The 14,701-nt window shown below is 41.9% G+C and overlaps 1 protein-coding gene across 2 annotated transcripts in view; it reads left to right on the top strand.

Annotated features, from left to right (window-relative positions):
• Window positions 1–182: 182 nt before the first annotated feature.
• The window catches only part of PDE6D (phosphodiesterase 6D), a 53,002-nt gene continuing 38,483 nt past the window's right edge, over window positions 183–14,701 (top strand). The window contains exon 1 of one of the 2 annotated variants that reach the window (XM_079782050.1): window positions 183–424. Coding sequence is in view for 1 of the 2 variants with exons in the window: in XM_079782049.1 (XP_079638175.1) it covers window positions 375–424 (50 nt within the window). In the remaining variant the exon portion in view is untranslated. The remainder of the gene's footprint in view (window positions 425–14,701) is intronic. The other variant, XM_079782049.1, reaches the window with a different exon arrangement.

Below are 14,701 nucleotides of genomic sequence, written 5' to 3'. Positions count from 1 at the left end.
GCAAACTCTAGGCAACAAGAACGAATGAAAAATTTGTCCTACGGGACTTCCCGGGGAGGGCCCTTCCCATCGACGCTCTTCAACCCCCCCCACCCCCCACGAAGCCGCTGAGTGTTTCTATTGGATGAGCAGGATGCCAATCGCCGAAACGAGCTTTCTATTGGCTTTGGGGCGGGCACTCCAAGGCTAAGGGGAAGGAGAAGGGATCAGGAGCGGGAGCTGTGGGGAGGGAGAGGCCGGTCCAGGTCTGGCCGCCGCCTCTGCTCGCCCGAGGTCTCCAGGCGGGGCTGCGGCTCAGTCCTCGGCTCCGGGGCACCGTCTGCGAGGCTCCGTCGGGCCAGCGTGGGAGAGCCGCGGGCGGCGGCTGCCGCATCATGTCAGCCAAGGACGAGCGTGCCAGGGAGATCCTGAGGGGCTTCAAACTGTATCCGCCCGGGAGCGGGGCGGGGTCGGGAGGACTTGGGAGGCGGCCGCTCGCTGAGGAGACGGGCCAGGGAAGGGAGCCGCGCCAGGTGGGCACCAGAAGGGTGGAGGCGGGGGAGAGGAAAGGAAAGGCTTCCCGCGCCCCCGATGGGACCGGGCGCTGGAGGTGGGGAAGGGGGCGTCCTGAGAGAGGACTGGGACGTTGGCGGGAGCCCCGCGGGGGTGGAGGCGAAGGAGCTCTGGAATTGGGCTGGGAAAGGCGCCGGACGCCGGGAACGGGTGTCAGGGAGGCCGGCTTGGGTCCGAGCTCCAGCCCGCCCCCAGAGGCCGCGAAGCGGCTGCGGCTCCCAGGGAAGGGCCGGGGGGTAGGAGGGGGGGCCGGTGGGTTGGCCTGGAAGTTCAGTAGTAGCCTCTTTGGCGGGAAGCCCCTCGGGGGAGCAGGGAAAAGTGACGTGGAGCGACGGCCCTTGTGTGGGACATATGCAAACGCTTGTGTTAAACTCTCTTGGGTTCCCCCATCCCACACCACCCCCGTCTTGTTTCCACAACTTCTCTTCCTCACTTGTGGCTCCACGGGGCTGGAGCAGAGGAAGGGCGGCGGGGGGGGGGGGGGGGGGGGGCGGGGAAAGGAGGGGGGAAGAGAGGTCCCGCATCACCCTCATCTTAACTCTGTCTTGGCCTTTGAGGCATTGGACTGTGCTGCTTCTCCCTCAGCTCCTCCGCTTTCTTTCCAACAAAATGAGAACCTTAGGCTTGTGCGTGAGATGCCTTGAAGTGTTTTGGTTTTGCTGTGGGACTCCTGGCAAAGGTATCTTAGCTCGCGTAGACAAGGTGGAGCTGTCCAGCAAGTACTTGATTACGCTGGGGACACAGTAGGATATACCGTAGTAGGGTACAGAAATCATTGCTTCGGGCCTGTTGTGGTACCGCTTGTGCAACCTCTCCTTAATGCAGTGAGGAAGCTTTGTGTTTACTGGAGTGTTAAGTCTGTAACCATGTAATACAGATGAAAAATACGCAATCTTGTACAGTCCAATTTTATATTTTCCTGCTGACCTTAATCTCTTCTTACAACGTATGCATTCAAAATGGAACATTCTTAAATTCCTCTCTCAGTGAAAACGTAGTCACCACTTTAGGGCTCCTCCCCTGAGGTTTAGTAAACCACTGTTTTCTGAGCCATGTGTTTTTCACAATGCCCGTTTCAACCCTGCAAATCTTAATGGCTTTGTCACAGTCAGAAACCAAGTTGTTAGTAAATTTTAGCACACAAATGCAAAAAAGTTACAAGACATTTTGAATGTACAAATGAAATTTTCCAAATGGAAGCTGATCTGCTGTGCTTGTTTTAAAAACAAAACAAAACACACAACAGACGTCATCACCTTTGCATACTACCATTTCAGTAGTTTTATATAGCTCCATGTACCTTACCATGTTTCTCTTCATAATGGCACCTGTAAGTAGAATAGGATGGCTGAAGTGTTAGAAAAGCTATGACATGGATTTTGTTTTTCCCTTAAGTAATTTATATTGTTATTTAACATGTATACTGTAGACAGTAAGCCAGAGACTGTGGAGAATTGTCATATTTCAGAAGCAATATTTTGTCAGCTTGGAATTAACATATTGCTGAAAACAGGAGGGGGTCTTATTAACAACTTTTGAACAGAGCAGAAAGGGAAAGTTTGAGCTTTTCACCTTGGTTCTTGGACCTGTTGAGAAAGAGGCTAAGGGACAAATATGGAAAACAGTAGAAAGCAGAACCTCTGTCAGCCCAATAGAAAGGAAGGTGAATTAACCAAGTCAGTAATGACATTAGTGGGTCAAGAAACACATTTTTAAGGAATTTGATATAGGTTGATTAAATTACAAGGGAAGCAGCCACACTAAAAAAAAGTTAGCATGGGAGCAGTGGAATGCTTATCCTTTGGTAGCCTTTTTTAGCATCTGAGAATTAAGAGAGAAAAGGGGCCCTGGTCAGTGTTGCTCAGTGGTTGGAGCATTGGCCCCCCTCACACTGAGGGGTCTCCGGTTTGATTCCCAGTCAAGGGTGTGTCCCTCAGTTGCCATCTGGTCCCCCAACCAGGTCAGGGCAAGTTCAGGAAGCAACCAATTGGTGTGAGAAAGAAAGACACATCCCATTGATGTGTGTGTGTGTGTACTCTGTCTTCTCCCTCCCTCCCTCCCTTCCGCTCTTCTAAAAAATCAATAGAAAAAGTATATCCTCCTGTGAGGATTAACCAAAAAAAGAGAGAGAGAGAAAAGGAAAGGAGTTCTAAGATTTGATACTACCTTCAGGAAAAATAAAATTGTTTTATTAAGAAACTACCTGATTGTTGTCCACCTTTTATTGAATTTTTTTCTGAACTTTCTTTTAGAGTGTCTATTTCTGTAAAAAGTTTTTATTTATTTTTAAATATATTTTATTGATTTTTTTTTTTACAGGGAGGAAGTGAGAAAGATAGAGAGTTAGAAACATCGATCAGCTGCCTCCTGCACACCTCCTACTGGGGATGTGCCCGCAACCAAGGTACTGCCCTTGACCAGAATCGAACCTGGGACCTTTCAGTTCACAGGCCGGCGCTCTATCCACTGAGCCAAACCCAGTTAGGGCTAAAAAGTTTTTTTTAATTGCCATTATAGTCTCCTACCACCTTGACTATGTTGGTTTTTAAAAATTTTGGGCCAGTTTGGACAACAAATGATGTCTTCTTTTAGTTTATATTTCCCTCAATCACTAGGTCCCTGGAGAGGTGATACTGGATTGTAGAGCTATGCTGCCTGCATTAGAATCCCAGCCCTGCATTCCTGGTTTTGTGTCCTTGAGCAACTTCTTTAACTGCTGCCTCAATTTCCTCATCTGTAAGTGGGGATAAAAATAGTACCTATCTATAGGGTTTTTGTGACCCTAGGCAGAGTACCTAAACTATGAAACTCACTATGCATAGCATTTCCTGTGAGAGTTGTCATGAGGATTAAATGAGGCTGCATATAAAATACTTAGTATATTGCCTGGCACATATTAAGTAAGTAATAAATGTTAAGTGCTGTTATTATTTGTTTTATTATTATTATTAATCACAGTAAAGATAATGTTGCTATAAAGCCACTTATTTTTCTGAGATATAACCAATGTCTTCATGCTGTTATTCTCTTTTCTAACTGAGAAAAATATAATATTTTTATTTGCCTCTTTGAAAAAATGATTTAGTTAATAAGCATTGATGTATACCTAGTGCTTACCTTGTTTTCTAGGAATTAATCACATTCCAATTTATGGCCAAAAGAGAACTAGTTTTTTAAAATATGTTTTTATTGATATCAGAGAAAGGAAGGGAGAGGAAGAGAGATAGAAACATCAGTGATGAGAGGGAATCATTGATCAGCTGCCTTCTACACGCCCCCTGCTTGGGATCAAGCCTTGCAACTCTGGCATGTGTCCTCACTGGGAATTGAACCTTGACCTCCTGGCTCATGGGTTGATACTCAACCACTGAGCCAACCAGCCAGGCCAAAGAGAACTAGTTTGGCTCAGAAGGTTTCTAAAAACACCTTTCACTTGTATTCTTGCATTTCCTCTCTATAGTTTAGTCCTGGATCCCACATATCCTCTTTGTTGTAGCACCTTGATCTTTGACTTTACTTCCAGTCAAAAATAGTTTGTTTTACATCTTCTATTCACTTAGTTTTCCTTACTAAGAATAGTAGACTGTCAAACTTTTTTTGAATGTCAATATTACCTAATAGACGCCTTAACTAAGTGTTAAAAATGAATTTGAGATTTATGCTTTCCTAAAATACAGTTTTTGACTGTCAACCCCAGTTCTGGTAAAGCAACCAAAACATACCACTCATATATCCAATGAACACTGTTGATCACAGATTGTCTAGTCATGGACTTCATGTAGATTATGATTGGTACTGTGTTTTCCAAGACACTCATGCATAGACTTTGAGAGGTTGTTACTATTATCCTGAATGGATTAAGTGAATATAATGTCCTGTTGATTATGTTATTTTGCATTATTTGGGAGGAATTTGGAGTATACTTAGATACTTATAGTCTTCTTCAAACCTAAATTTCTCTCCAGGATTGCGAATATGGTTTATAGTGAAACATTTTAGTGACTTCTGGAGAAATGGACTAGAACATGGTAAGACTCGCATGGAAAATTCTGGTTATTACTGTATTTGATAAAGGGCTAGCAATGGTGCTGAGGTTTGGCAGCTCTAGGTTCTTATTAGGCTTAACCTCACTTTTGCCTCACAAGCCTCCTTTACCAGCACCTGCATCCACAAATCCCCATGATAGAGAAGGACTTGACTTCGGAATGTATAGATTTGTCCTTAATCCTGAGCTTTAGCATCTTTGTAATATATTTTAACGGCCATCTTATCTAGTATCTGACTGTTCCAACCATTGCTTGCATGCTTAAAACTCAAATTTTAAGAGCATCATTCTTTTTTTGCTTTTGACCTGCTGGTAATTTGAAGCTGAGATGGAAAGCATATATTTTTTTTTCTACAGTCCAGTATCCATAAAGATATCAGCGGACTGGACTAAAGAAGCACACTATTTATGGCAAAGAAGGTGATAGTGTCACTGTAAGAACACACATAGGGAATTTGTTTAGGTACAATGAAGGGGGTGTGCACAGTGGACCTGCTCTAGAGGAGAGGGACTTGAAATGTGCCATATTATCCTATCTAATAAAAGAGTAATATGCAGATTGACCATCACTCCAACACACAAGATCAAGATAGCTGCCCCCATGTGGTCAAAGATCCTACCCCCATGTGGACACAAGATGGCCATCACAAGATGGCCAGCAGGGGAGGGCAGTTGGGAGGGACCAGGCCTGCAAGGGAGGGCAGTTGGGAGCGATCAAGCCTACAGGGGAGGGCACTTAGGGGTGACCAGGCCAGCAGAGGAGGGAAGTTGGGGGCAAACAGCCTGGCAGGGGAGCAGTTAGACATCAATCAGGCTGGCAGGACAGTGGTTAGGGGGTGATCAGGCTGGCAGGCAGAAGTGGTTAGGGGCAATCAGGAAGGAAGGCAGGCAAGCAATTGGGAGCCAGCAGTCCTGGATTGTGAGAGGGATGTCCGACTGCCCATTTAGGGGTCCATCGAGGGGTCTCAGATTGGAGAGGGTGCAGGCTGGGCTGAGGGACACCTCCCCCATGCACAAATTTCATGCACCAGGCCTCTAGTTGAACAATAATTGGAGAACTGAGAAGTTTAACCTGAAGCTGAAGAGTTGGGCAAGGAACATGAGTATTTCCTTCTAAAGTTTAAAAAACTAGCCCTGGCCAGTGTAGCTCAGTTGGTTGGAGTTTCCTCCCCTACACTAAAAGGTCAGAGGATCAATTCCCGATCAGAGCACATAACCAGGTTGCAGATTTGGGGCACATGCAGGAGGTAATTGATCAACGTTTCTCATGTTGATATTTCTCTCCTTCCCTCCCTTCCTCTCTCTAAAATCAATTTTTGAAAATCCTTTAAAGTTTAAAAAACTATTCTAAAGAATAAGAATTAAATGTGTTTCATGTGGCTCTAAAAGAAATACAAGACTCAAGAGTGGCAGTTACAGGGGACAGAGTTTAACCTAATTTCTAACAATTAAAGTTACCTGCAAAAAAACTACATTTTCCAGGAAGTATTTTAAACAGCAGATGGATGCCTGTCCATCAAGAGTATTGCAGAAGGAAATTATGTATGCATCAGATGAGGTATTAGAGTGGATGATCTTCAGAGGACTCAAATCCTTTTCCAACACTACAATTCTTTGATTTGTGACAATCTTTCTTGTTTAACAAGAATGCTTTTCAGCAAGTATTTCCATTGAGATATGCACTACACCTAAAATAGGCAAAACATTTTTTTGTGATTTGATGTCATTAAAGCAAGCTATTTCCTTTTTGTTTTTTAGACCATTGTTAGATACTATTGAAGTATGTTTAGTGCATTGTGGATCCACTGATTTAGAGTCACAGAGGGCAGTTATGGGCTCTGAATTTAGATAAAGTATACAGAACTAAACATAAATCTCTCTAATATAAATAATACTATAAATATAGCCACAAGAAGAAAGGGGATGCCTAACAATATCTTGCATTCCTATAGTCTTTTTCGGCTTTTCAAAGCACTTTGATACATTATCACAACAACTCTATACAGTATTATCCTTACTTCATAGGTAGAAAATTAAGGATTGGTGAGGCTATATCACTCAGATAAAGGCAGAACCTTAATTTAAACCTTAACTACTATTTTTCTACAATGTACCATAATGCCTCTCAGGGGAATTAATTTTTTTGCTGTATTATTGATTTTGAGTTTACAACTTTTTCTCAAGTTTAAGTCACAGGTTTATTTTTCACTTGAAAATTATTCTCTTCCATTGTAGTCATATCCCCTATTTTCTTTGGTTTCCCTCAACTCTCAGATACAAAGGGCAAGATTTAGCCTAGGATAAGTAAGAATTTTATAACAATTAGAGTTGCCTGAAAAAAAAAAAAAGACATTTTCCAGAAAGTATTTAAACAGCATGTGTTAGTCAGCTAGAGCTGCTAAAACAAAATACCATACATTGTGTGGCTTAAACAACAGACATTTATTTCACAACAGGACTGGAAGCTGGAAGGTCCAAGAACAAGGTGCTAGCTGATTTGGTTTCTGGTAGAGGCTCAGTTCCTGGCTTGCAGATGGCTACCTTATCCCTGTGTCCTCACATAATGGAGAAAAAAATGGATGGGCAGCCCAGCTGGCATGGTTCAGTGGCTGAGCTTCGACCTATGAACCAGGAGATCACAGTTTGATTCCCAGTCAGGACATATGTCCAGGTTACGGGCTCGATCCCCAGTGTGTGGGGTGTGCAGGAGGCAGCCAATCAATTATTCTCTCTCATCATTGGTGTTCCTGTCTTTCTCCCTCTCCCTTCCTCTCTGAAATTAATTTTTTAAAATATTTCTTAAGTGGATGGGCAAATCACAGAAGAGTCATAACTATACCTTGTGTGGCACCACTATCTGGGTGACAGTTCTATTTGGAAATGATGGTTCATGGGCAGGTCGCTGCTAAATGAAAGCTTTTTTAAAAGGGCCTAAATCTGAGACTCTAGCCTGATAACTTCCATGGAATAAGAGGTGAGAAATTTAACAATAAGCCTTTGTTTTTGAGCCATCTTCTGAACGAAGAGTGAAGGCAAGACCTCTGTCCATAGTGCTGCCACTTACTGGCGGTTCATTCACGTGTTTGTTAGCAGGGTCTGTGTCAGGTAATTTGCTGAACACAAGAGATACAAAATGATAAGCTAGTTTTCATATTCAAAGAACTTGTATAAGGGATAGAAAAAGAAATCAACGATCAGAATACAATGTGATAAGTGCCTAGTAGTATAAAGTACTATGGAAACTCAGAGAAAGAATGACTACTGTCGGAGACGTTGTGGAAGACTTCAGAATTGTCATTTGAATGGAAGCTTGAAAGATGAGTAGGTATTGAGTAGTTTAATTTTTCAGATACTGGAGAGTAACAGAGGAAGGAAAGTGAAGGCATAAAAAATGAGGAAAGAGTGTTTCAGAAGGGAGTTGGGATCAAGAATGAGGATCAAAAACAAGTCCTTAGAATTGCTGGAAATTTCATTCAAAGAATACTTAAGGTTCTAACTAGAGTCCCATGATACCATATAGGTCATTGGTGATCTTTTTCAGAATGGCAGATACTTGAGGAAACAAACTATAATCTGCCAAAATTCGAAAATGGATAATAGGTGAGGAAATAAAGTCACCAAGTAGATTACTCTTTCAAGAAATCTAGTTATTTAGCCGAAACCGGTTTGGCTCAGTGGATAGAGCATCAACCTGCGGACTGGAAGGTCCCAGGTTCAATTCCAGTCAAGGGCATGTACCTTGGTTGCGGGCACATCCTCAGTAGGGGGCGTGCAGGAGGCAGCTGGTCGATATTTCTAACTCTCTATCTCTCTCCCTTCCTCTCTGTAAAAAATCAATAAAATATATTTTAAAAAAAGAAAAAAAAGAAATTTGGTGATTTAGGAAAGCAGAGATTAAGAGAATAGCTTGAATAGATGGAGAGATTTTATTAAAGAATTGAAATTACTTATTTAAGCAATCCAACTTTGTGCAAGGTGCTTAACATCTATTAAAGAAGGATAATGCTTGCTCCATATGCCTTATAGAGATGTTATGAAATAAGTTAAATAAGTGCCAACTCACTTTATTTTTTTTCAATTTTATTTATTTTGTTATTTTTAGGATGCTTTTTTTATTGACTAAAATTTTACATATGTCTCCTTTTTCCCCGCTTGACCCTCCTCCCCAGCCATCCCCACCCTGGGCAAGCCCTCACCACCCCAGTGTCTGTGTCCATTGGTTATGCTAATATGCATGCATACAAGTCCTTTGGTTGCTCTCTAACCTCCCTCCCCTGCCATTTGTCTCTGGATCTATTCTTGTTCATCAAATTATGTTGATCATTATATCCCACATATGAGTGAGATCATGTGATATTTATCTTTCTCTGACTGGCTTATTTCGCTTAGCATAATGCTCTCCAGGTCCATCCATGCTGTTGCAAATGGTAAAAGTTTCTTCTTTTTTATAGCGGCGTAGTATTCCATTGTGTAGATGTACCACAGTTTTTTAATCCACTCATCTGCTGATGGGCACTTAGGTTGTTTCTAAATCTTAGCTATTATGCTACTATGAACATATGCCAACTCAGTTTAAAAACCATAGCTCTACAAATGTATTCTGCTTACTATTACATTGCTAACATTTATTTATCTTTGCGTTAAAGTTGCTTTCTATTTTTCAAATTTGTAGGTGTCATGTTGATAAAGCCAGAGTCTTATTGATTATTTAAAATATGTCTCTATTGATTTTTAGGGAGACAGGAACAGAGAGAGAGAGAGAGAGAGAGAGAGAGAGAGAGAAGCATTGATGAGAGAGAAACATCGATAGGCTGCCTCCTGCATGCCCCCACTGGGGATGGAGCCTGCAACCCAGGGATGTGCCCTGACCAGGAATCAAATCATCGACCTCTTGGTGCATGGGATGACACTCAACCAACTGAGCCACACCAGCCAGGGCTTAGTGATTTTCTTTTATTCCAGGTTAAACATCTGAAACCTTTTTTCACCATCTTGGGAAGTAACTGTGGCTCTTGGACTGATAGCAAAGGAAGCCCCCTAGGTGACACATATGTCCCATTTGAAAGCCAAAATCATCTTTGCCTATGCTTTTATTAAGAGTGTTACAACTTTAGGAAGTTGATTTCCCTCTCAATACTGCAGCATTTTTTAAAAACTAGGTAAATTTTTGCTCAGCCAGAGTGGCTCACTTGGTTGAGTGTCATCCTGTGCACAATTGAATTGCCAGTTCAATTCCCTGTCAGAACACATACCTTTGTGGTTTGATCCCTGGTTGGGGCATACATAAAGCAACTGGTTGATGTTTCTCTCTCTGACTCTCCCTCTCTCTAAGCATGTCCTTGGATAAGGATTTTAAAAATAATAATAATTACTAAAACTAAGTAAAATTCAGGGACCTTTGACTGGATTTTGATAGAATTCAAGGGAATGTCCCTATGCCTCCAAAAAACATATAAGAAACTGGCTGATCCTTTTGGAAATGTGCCATTGGAAGAAGGCCTTGTATTATCTCTTCTTCAATCAAGAAATTCTGAGAAGCAAATAAAAATGCAAAGGGAGTCTCTACGAATATCTTTGGATATGTCTATTATATCTTGTTTCTGACCAGATTCAGGTACATAATGGCACATATCAGTAGAATAATAAACCTACTAGAGAAAGAAAGTTTTGTTTCATTGTTTGACTTTGCTAGTGAGAAGACAGTGTTAGGTTTCAAATAGTGATCTTTTTCTCATTACTAAATTACTTAACCTCCTCTGTTTCCCAGGCCAGCTTGAATTTTGATTGTATGCTTTCCAAGCATAGTACCTTTGCCAGGGGCAGAGTATTATTTCACAGGGATCTCACCACTGATTACAGTGCTGCATATTATGTTTCAAGGATACTGAAACCTGGTTTCTCAGGGAAGCCATTTAAATTTTCTTACCTTGTCCTCCATAAATAAAAACACCATAAGGAAAATCAATGGGAAATTTTTGGTGGAGACAGATATTTAAATATCCACGAATTAAATTGGTGCTTAAGAATGTACTAAAAGATGGGTGTTCTGTATAACCAATGCTTGTGCAGAAGAAGCCTAGAAGAAGGGCTTTGACAGAAATGATATTTAAAAATTCATGAAGGTAAGAGTAAGAAAAGGAAATGAGTTCCAAAAGTGAGCAAGGAGGAGAGAGTTTGAGAGGGGAGAGATCATAAAGGCAGAGAGTTAAAAGAGAACAAGAAGAAGAAAACACAACAACAACAAAAAACAACTAGGAAAGCAAAGAAAGGCATTCCTATGATGAAAATGCTCAAGATACCTCTAAATAGAAACTCCCCTTTTTTACTGCTAGTTATTGCTGCTTCACCCCCAGAGGAACAAGAAGGGAGAGGTTTTTCTTTACACCTGTGATCTTGGATTGAGGCTTTGCCTCATACTGCTCTGGTCTGCTGTGGTAGACATTAGCATACACCGTTATGTGCTTAGTCAGCCACTTTGCCTGAAAATTCTACTTACCTTGAAGTTCCTCAGACAGGTAATGAACCACATGCCCATATATAAGTTACAGGTACTCTGCCAAGTCATGAATTCAACTTAATGCAGAATGAGCTTTTAAATTCTAATATGTTTTTACCTGCAATTCAGCTGATTGACTTAGCTGTTCTCCTTAGGGAGAATTTTTGGGGGGATGGGTTGATTTGTTTGCTTTTTGTGTTTTGCTGAGCTCCAACTCTAAGTTGCCCTTTCCACAGCCTGCTGAGCCCAGAATGAGGAGTTCTCCTGGTTCGATTTTTAGACACTCTTTAGTGAGCCTTGCTTTCTGGTTGCTCAGCTCAAAAGAGAATTCTAATCAACCCCCCTGACTTGCTCTTTAATTCTCAGTGTCAATCATGTGCTGAGTACCAAGAAGACAGGATAAATAATATAGTGCCAATGGAATTTGACTTGCAAACTTATATGTGTAGTACATTCTGATAAGTACTGCGATGCAGGTGTAAACAAGTGTGCGGGTGCACTGAGAAAGGATCAAATAGCTTTGCCTCGAAGTATATCAGGGACTACAATCAGAGAGGAGGTTGACATAGCACTGGGTCATTAAGGAGCATACTGCAGGGTAGGATGCTTGTTCTAAGCCAGTGGAACAGTGTATGCTAAGCACAAGAATATAATGTCTTTACAAATAGCTGGGGGATAGGGTGCATCTGGAGGCTAGGGTAAGAGGTGACTCTGAAGAATGGACTGAATAGCAGAGGCTAGACTGATTATCTTCCTCCCTCCAATAAATCTTTATTTACTCTCTTGACTTCTTTACCCCAGGCTTATAGTAATTTATTATACTTACTGCCCTCCCAGTTGCCTATTGATTTCCTATTCTGTATAAAATTGTCCTTTCTACTTAACACTATCTTCCTATCTCACCCTTCTCTATTAACTTATAACCCTTTTTTTAAAAAAATCAACATTCCACAAACCTATTTACAAAGCCTAAACTTTATATATTCCTCAGAAGTGTGTATGTCTGAGGATAGAAGGACTTGTATTGTACACTCACATAAGGTTAAACTGAGACCCTGTCAGAGCAGAGGTCTTTCTGTCCTAGACTGTGTTTCTTATATTATCACTGGTAAAGAACCAGGTTTTAACTTCTAATCCTTCATAGGCCAATATTTTTAGGAATTAAGTGAAAATTCCTAGAAAAGTGGCATACAAAATAAAAGTAAAAAGTTTTTATTATTAAAATCAACAAACAAATTACTCTGCCAGATTGCTATTAAAATTTTTAAATACTTATCTTGTCACAGACTAATAACAAATGTGTTCACAAACTAGCACCAGTTTGTGGACCACATTTTGAGTAGCACAGCTATAGAATTCCCCAATACAGCTTGTGCCTGATACACAGTAGAACTTCAGTACATGTTTGGGGAATAAATACGTGAATGAGATGGTTAGCATGATATAGTAATAGGAAGGAAAAAATTACAGTCACGGCTCTCTTTGGAGAGTTGGAGGGAATTGGTTGAGAAAGTAGAGTACTGTAATAATGTTACACTTGATTCAAAACAACCTTATTCTCATCAGTCTTTCTGAAGGTCGATCCTTTGGCTCTCTAGTGAGGCGGATGTACACTAGCACCATGGTCGGCAAACTGCGGCTCGCGAGCCACATGCGGCTCTTTGGCCCCTTGAGTGTGGCTCTTCCACAAAGTACCACGGCCTGGGCGAGTCTATTTTGAAGAAGTGGCGTTAGAAGAAGTTTAATTTTTAAAAAATTGGCTCTCAAAAGAAATTTCAATCGTTGTACTGTTGATATTTGGCTCTGTTGACTAATGAGTTTGCCGACCACTGCACTAGCAAATCCCCTGGTTCAATTTCTGAGACATGTTCATTTTGATCTTGCCAAATATGTAAAACTTAACTCTAAATATCTGCAGAAAAATGTCAACCCATTTACCTGATCTAGCTCTCACAAGCAAATCTGCAGGTGGCTAGGATTGATTTAAAATACTAACCATGGTCTTCTAATCAAAACATCTCTACATGTAATAATATGAACCATACTGTCAAATGCTTTTCCTGCCTGAGGTTTTTCCCATTTCCTTCTGTGTCTTCTCAGAAGATTAGCTGAATAGGGTAATAAGTCTTTTTATCAAAAAATTTGTAACTAACAAACCTTCTATGTCAATTAAGGTAATTTCATATTGCTTACAACACTGCAAATTTTCAGTTCAGTGAAAATACGAGGGATTTATGGTGTCATTCAGGGGATAGGAAAGTAGGAGATCTATTTCTTAATATTGAAATACATAGCTGCATTCAAAGGAGGTCATTATTTTGAAATATGTGAACTTAATGTTTGAATGCAACTTATAATAGGGAAGTTTTGTTATTATAAGTAGAACTAGAGGCCTGGTGCACGAAATTCATGCCTGGCCGGCTATCAGGGCCGATCTGTGGGGCAACCGGCTGGGCAATGCAGGGGGCGGGGGGGGGGGGGGGCGGCCTCACTGGCATCTGCCTTGGCGGGCCTGCGGGCTAGGGGAAGCTCCTGCGTTGAGCATCTGCCCCCTGGTGGTCAGTACGCATCATAGCGACTGGTTGTTCCACCATTCGTTCCGCTGTTCAGTCTATTTGCATATTAGGCTTTTATTATATAAGATTCTGTGTCCATTGTAGTTAAGTACAGCATCAATAACTCAATACATCATCCTCATTCTCTACTAGCCATATCCCAAGAGGACATTGTTAGGAAGGGCAAAAGAACCATTTTCATGTATATTTGGGGTCTGCCTGCTTTTCTTACTCTCTCAACAGTTCCCTCAGCTCTTCTAGCTCTGGAGGCCTGTCCTCACAAAGATACTCAGGACTCTGCAACTGCCTAAAGCCACTTTCTTTCCAAGAGTATGTAGTGTGGACAAACCTCTGTCTGAATGCTAGCTATGTTATTTACTAGCTGTAAATTCCTGAGAAATGTATTCAACTTCTGAGAGCACTACTATTTCATGTGGGTGTCAGTATCATATATAATAAAAGAGTAATATGCAAATGGACCCTAATGGCACAATGACCGGTCGCTATGATGCACACTGACCACCAGGGGGCAGACGCTCAATGCAGGAACTGCCCCCTGGTGGTCAGTGTGCTCTCACAGGGGGAGCTCCGCTCAGCCACAAGCCGGGCTGACAGCTGCTAGTGCAGTGGTGGTGGCGGGAGCCTCTCCCACCTCCTCCACAGTGCTAAGGATGTCTGAATGTGGCTGCAGGAGTGGGCCTAAGCTGTCAGTCGGACATCCCCTGAGGGCTCCCAGGCTGCCAGAGGGATGTCTGACTGCCAGCTTATGCCCAATCCCCCGGGGAGCGGGCCTATGCTGGCAGGTGGACATTCCCTGAGGGGTCCCAGACTGCGAGAGGGCTCAGGCGGGGCTGAGGGACACCCCCCCCCCAGTGCATGAATTTTCATGCACCAGGCCTCTAGTTAAATGATATAAAATTGAAAAATAGAAAAGAGGGGCTCTTAGTACAGCGCTTGGCATATGTATTGAATGTAGGTACTCAAATATTACTTTTTTTACATTGCCTCCTCTTTCTTTGAGGACTAACTATAAGCAATGAATATAGTCAGGTG

The sequence above is a fragment of the Cnephaeus nilssonii genome (assembly GCF_951640355.1).
Source record: "Cnephaeus nilssonii genome assembly, chromosome: 10".
In the NCBI taxonomy this organism is placed as follows: Eukaryota; Metazoa; Chordata; class Mammalia; order Chiroptera; family Vespertilionidae; genus Cnephaeus; species Cnephaeus nilssonii.
The sequence above is the reverse complement of the archived record's forward strand: the minus strand, read 5'-3'. Positions and strand labels throughout refer to the sequence as shown.